Source organism: Ochotona princeps, chromosome 28 (assembly GCF_030435755.1).
Source record: "Ochotona princeps isolate mOchPri1 chromosome 28, mOchPri1.hap1, whole genome shotgun sequence".
NCBI classification, from domain to species: domain Eukaryota; kingdom Metazoa; phylum Chordata; class Mammalia; order Lagomorpha; family Ochotonidae; genus Ochotona; species Ochotona princeps.
In genome coordinates this window covers 20,174,289-20,179,672 of record NC_080859.1, presented here as the reverse complement: position 1 = coordinate 20,179,672, position 5,384 = coordinate 20,174,289, and the positions used below count along the sequence as shown (strand labels likewise).

The window sequence follows — 5,384 nt, the reverse complement described above, 5'->3', positions numbered from 1 at the left end:
TGGTGCTACCTTCTGAGATGCACTCCTTAATCAATTATCTAAAGCATATTCACTGAAGACTTCTTATTGCCTTATATTACATGGAGTGATGGAATTACAGGGACAAATAAATGTAGACCTAATTGTGAGGAACTTAAAGTTCAGTGATAAAAAGAGACTGATAACTATTTAAAATTCATATATAATTTTTCACAGTAATGTTAGATTATGTAATCCAGATAATAATATAAAATGTGTCATGTTTCTGAACTCTAATTAAATACACTGAGATTCATTATTTTCCGATAGTAAAAAATTTGGGGAATAATTGAACATGTTTAAGGGATGCATGTGACATTTGAATACATGTGTGCAGTGTGTGAGGATGCATTCAGAGAACTAGCACGTCTGTTTATGTCATTTCTGATGGGAATTTTCGGGAAGCTCTTTTCTATTTGCTTAAAATAGATATGGTATGCTAGGTCACGTTTGGGCTAAATTCTCCCGTTTAACTGTGTTGATTATCCAACTTCCCTCGATGTACTCTTCTAACTCAACCAAGACTGCATTCATGTCTGACTTGTATCCAGATGCACATTTCTGATGCTCCACATAAGAGGAAAAAAAGGAGACATTGGCTTTTCTGTGTCTCATTTACTTCATAAAATCCTCCAGATTTATCTGTTTTGCTGCATAAATCTATGCATTTTGGCAGTAGAATTTATTCATTTGAAATTTCTAGAATTGTATATTTGACTTTCTAATGTTTCAAATTTGGTATAGCAATTTTTGTAAGTTAAAAAAAAACCATTTTATTGCTTGACTATTCTGCATACTTTAAATAATGACATTCAGATTTTTCTCAAAAGTAATATCAACTTCACATGATGACAACATTTTATGTCTATCTCTCTTTGATGGTTTACCAACACATTAACTGTTAATTTGAGGGTTTCTTAGAGATATGGAATTCTGTGAGATATAAAATATGAATTAAATAATTCAAATTCTCCTGAATCCTTTACTGATCTTAAGCAGGGTCTCCTGAACTGATGCAGTGGCCACATTTATTACATAGAAGAAAGCAGTATATGCAGAAATCAAATATGTGATCTTATCTTATGGATTTGTTGATTAACTGGTTGAAAAGCCAGCTTAGTAGACCAAGGAAAGAGAAACTTTAATAAATTGCAAAATTACTTTTACTTACTTGCCCTGCTATTGTAAATAATAGTTTCTACAATAGTGAATTTTGCTGTCAGTAATAATGCTTGAAGCAGGTAGTGTATTAGCTCTATTTATGATAAAGAAGCATTAGGCTCAAAGAGTGGCTTGACTAAAGTCATGAGACAAAAGGACGGTAGGAATATTGTTCAAACAAAAATGACATCGGTCCTAATCCACCAATTTCCAGTAAAGAAGAAGAGGTAAGAAGTTAAAGTAAAAGAAAATAGGGGAAAAAGGCATAATATATAATAAAATGACTGATATGGGAGTAGTTGCAAATGCTGCAGGAACAAAAAGTTTCAATCCTTGTTCTTCATGAGAGATGTAATTGTCTTCTGGTATTTCCACAGGCTGAAGGCTATGAGACATGTTAACACCAGTTTCATAGAAGGCTTTATTTTGGTGGGCTTCTCAGATTGGCCACAACTGGAAGTTTTTCTTCTAGTCTTTATTTCGATTTTCTATTCCCTTACGCTCCTGGGCAACATCACCATCATCACGCTGTACCAACTGGATCTTCACCTACACAAGCCCATGTACTTCTTCCTCTGTCACCTCTCATTCGTGGACCTCTGCTACACCACCACTACCGTGCCCCAACTCCTGGTCAATCTTCAGGAACATGACCAGACCATTACCTATGGAGGATGCGTGGCCCAGCTCTTCATCTTCCTCACCGTAGGCTCCGCTGAGAGTGTGATCCTGGTGGTTATGGCCTTCGACCGCTATGCAGCTGTCTGTCGTCCACTCCACTACACAAACATTATGCACCCCTTTCTCTGTCACACAATGGCTCTATCCTCCTGGGTGATGGGCTTCATGAATGCTCTGATTCAAACAGGTCTCATGATGGCCATGCCTCTCTGTAGCCATACACTGAACCACTTCTTCTGTGAGATGCCAGCATTCTTAAAGCTGGCTTGTGAAGACATAGAAGGAACAGAGGTCAAGATGTTTGTGGCTCGAATCATAATCCTGGCTGTTCCTGCAGCATTAATTCTCGTCTCCTATGTACACATTGCTCGGGCAGTGCTCAGAGTCAAGTCAATGGCCGGGCGTAGAAAAGCCTTTGGTACTTGTGGATCCCACCTTCTCGTAGTCTCCCTCTTTTATGGTTCAGGTATCTACACATACCTCCAACCCAAACACCATTACTCAGAGAGTAAGGGGAAATTTGTTGCTCTCTTCTATACTATAATTGCCCCCATTCTCAATCCCCTAATTTATACTTTAAGGAACAAGGATATAAGTGGGGCTTTCTGGAAGGTGATAGGGAGAGGTAGAAACTCATCATAAGAAAGACAAAGTGGGCCAACAGAATTTTGTAATTTTTGTGTTATAACACCCATTCAAAATAGTGTTTCAGTAGAAAACAGCTCTCAGCCATATTTGCTGCTTGCCTCAATCTGAGGTAGAAAGTAGTGATCTATTAGTGATCTCTTACCTAGTAGTACTTCTGAATATTATACAATAGAGAACATTGATTTATATGGTAGGTCTGAATGAATAGAATTATGAAGATATATTTTAACCACATATGCAGAGCATATATTGTATTTAAGGTGAATCTGAAAATGATGGAAGACAATAATCAAAGCTGATCCAAAGTCAGTGACTCCCAGCGTAGTGCCATATTTCAGACTGTCCAATGGCAAGTGGTGTAAGTTCTCCAGTTTTGTTCTCATCAGCATTGTCTTGGCCATGCTTTCTAATGTTGTAGGACCTTTTACTAATATATTTCCCAGTGGTTGCCATTCTCTTATACTTAGGCAAATAAGAAGGACATTGTAAAAGCATTTAGACCATCAGGTATGAATGTCATGTACTCATTGAAGAAGAAAGAGAAAGTAGGTTACAGCACCAAGATTAACACACATCAAAATCCCATTAGCTGTATGAACAGCCATCCGGCTTGGTGTCTTGTGAAAATTTCTTTTAGTGCAAATAAGAGGAGAAAAAAAAAAGAATGAAGCATGAAAATAATGAGTTAACTCAAACTGATATGCAAAATAGTCAGTGAGGAAAAAGTAGCAGAAAATGAGCAGTGGAAGTTTAAGGATACCTAGATGTCAGGGAGATACAAATGAAAACCACATTGAAGTTCCATCTAACTCTAGTGAGATGGGTCTCTATTCAGAACTCTACTAGCAACACCTGCTGGTATGGATGTGGGAAGAAATGTACCCTCCCTCACTGTTGTTGGGAGTGTAGGCTGGTACAACTACTATAGAATTCAGTAAGGAGAGTGCTAAGAAACCTGAAAATTGATATGCTGGATCACCTAGCTATCCCACTTCTGAAAATATATTCAAAGGAAATAAAATATGTGTATGAGAAGTGGATCTGTACCCCTATATTTACAACAGCACAATCTACAATAGAAAAGATATGGAAACAACCCAGATGCCCATCCAAAGGAGTGCATAAAGAAATCATGGTACATCTACTCTATGGAATATTACTCAGCCATTAAAAGGAATGAAATTCTACCATATGCAACAAAATGGTCCCAACTAAAGACCATTATGTTCAGTGAAAGAAGTCAATACCAAAAGGAAAAAAATATCAAGTTCTCTCTGATATCAGGCAACCTTCATGCAATATACAAGATCAACAGCCCTTTAGTACGGTTTTTGCTGCATTTCATGGTTTTTGATATTTTTTTTAAGATTTATTTATTTTATTACAAAGTCAGATATACAGAGAGGAGGAGAAACAGAGAAGAAGATCTTCCATCCGATGATTCACTCCCCAAGTGAGCCGCAACGGGCCGGTGCTGCGTCGATCCGATGCCGGGAACCAGGAACCTCTTCCGGGTCTCCCACGTGGGCGCAGGGTCCCAAAGCTCTGGGCCGTCCTCGACTGCTTTCCCAGACCACAAGCAGGGAGCTGGATAGGAAGTGGAGCTGCCGGGATTAGAACCGGCGCCCATATGGATCCCGGTGTGTTCAAGGCAAGGACTTAGCTGATAGGCCACGCCGCCGGGCCCGATATTTTTGTTTTTATTGTCATTCATTCAAAGAAACGTTTTTGTTTTTCTTACTAATCTCCTCCCTGACTCATTGGTCACACAATAGCATTGTTTGCTTCAAATTTTTAAAATTTTCTTTTTTATTTGTTCAGTGACACATTGGTCAGTCAGTAGCATGTTATTTAACTTCATGCTGTTGTTAACTTTCTATTTTCCTCTCTGTTATTGATTTTGTTTTATGAGTTTCATTTATAGGGATGTATAGTAACTGTGTAGTAGAGACTATCAGATACAGATGTAAAGATGCAATGCGCTCTATGATGGACTGTGACAATCAGTGGATTCTTCAATGACCTCTTTTTGGGAGTGGTGAGATTGGCAGCGATCCATAACTGGAGAACTATTAAGTATCTCAGAGCATGCCCCACATCGGGGACTTTGGGCGGGTGGGAAACTGGGTGGGGCTTCTCCCTCAATATCCCCTTTTACCTCAGATACATGAAGGAAACAATATGGACATAAAAGTCTTACCCACTTCCCTATAGCCCCTGAACCTTTATACCATAATTAACTATGTAAAGAATAAAAATAAATAAATAAATAAATAAATATAAGATGCAATGTGGTACGCATCTCTACATACAAATCAAATATGGATTCCCAATGAAACTGTTGAATGTATCTTGACAGTAGGATGTGGTTTCTTTGCCAGTGTTCATGCCTGCAATATGGAGATACACGTAAAAATAGCAGAATGATGGACTCATGACTGCTTGTGAAGGACTATACTATTTTAATGACGTGGGGGAAATCAATGTGCTGAATGGGGTTTTGAGGAAGGGGGAAGGGAAATCTCGGAGCCTATAGAACTGTGTCATGGAACAAAATGAATTAATTTTTTTAAATGTAAAGGAGGCAGTTATATTATTGCTGTTTGCCAACGACATGATTCTTTGTATAAAGGAAGCTGCCACGAAAATAACCTGTCTAGAAAGGATCTGCCAAGAGGACTTTAGAGAATTCATCAAAACTACAGGACATAAGATCAACTCAGAGGCTGGCATGGTGGTGCAACAGGCTAATCTTCCACCTGTAAGTGCTGGCATTCCATGGGCACTGTTGCTAGTCCCAGATGCTCCACTTCTGATTCAGCTCCCTGTGTGCGGCCTGGGAAAGCAGTGAAGGATGGCCCAAGTCCTTTGGACCT

General features: G+C 38.8%; 1 protein-coding gene across 1 annotated transcript; it reads left to right on the top strand.

Annotated features, from left to right (window-relative positions):
• The first annotated feature begins 1,566 nt into the window (after positions 1–1,566).
• Positions 1,567–2,502, top strand: LOC101534061 (olfactory receptor 2Y1-like). The gene has a single exon (XM_004586278.2). It carries the CDS (start codon positions 1,567–1,569, stop codon positions 2,500–2,502), a length of 936 nt encoding a protein of 311 aa, XP_004586335.2.
• Positions 2,503–5,384: the final 2,882 nt, after the last annotated feature.

What these genes read in the sequence shown, in the direction of transcription:
- LOC101534061 (XM_004586278.2), top strand. Translation starts at nt 1,567, where the DNA reads ATGAGACATGTTAACACCAGTTTCATAGAAGGCTTTATTTTGGTGGGC.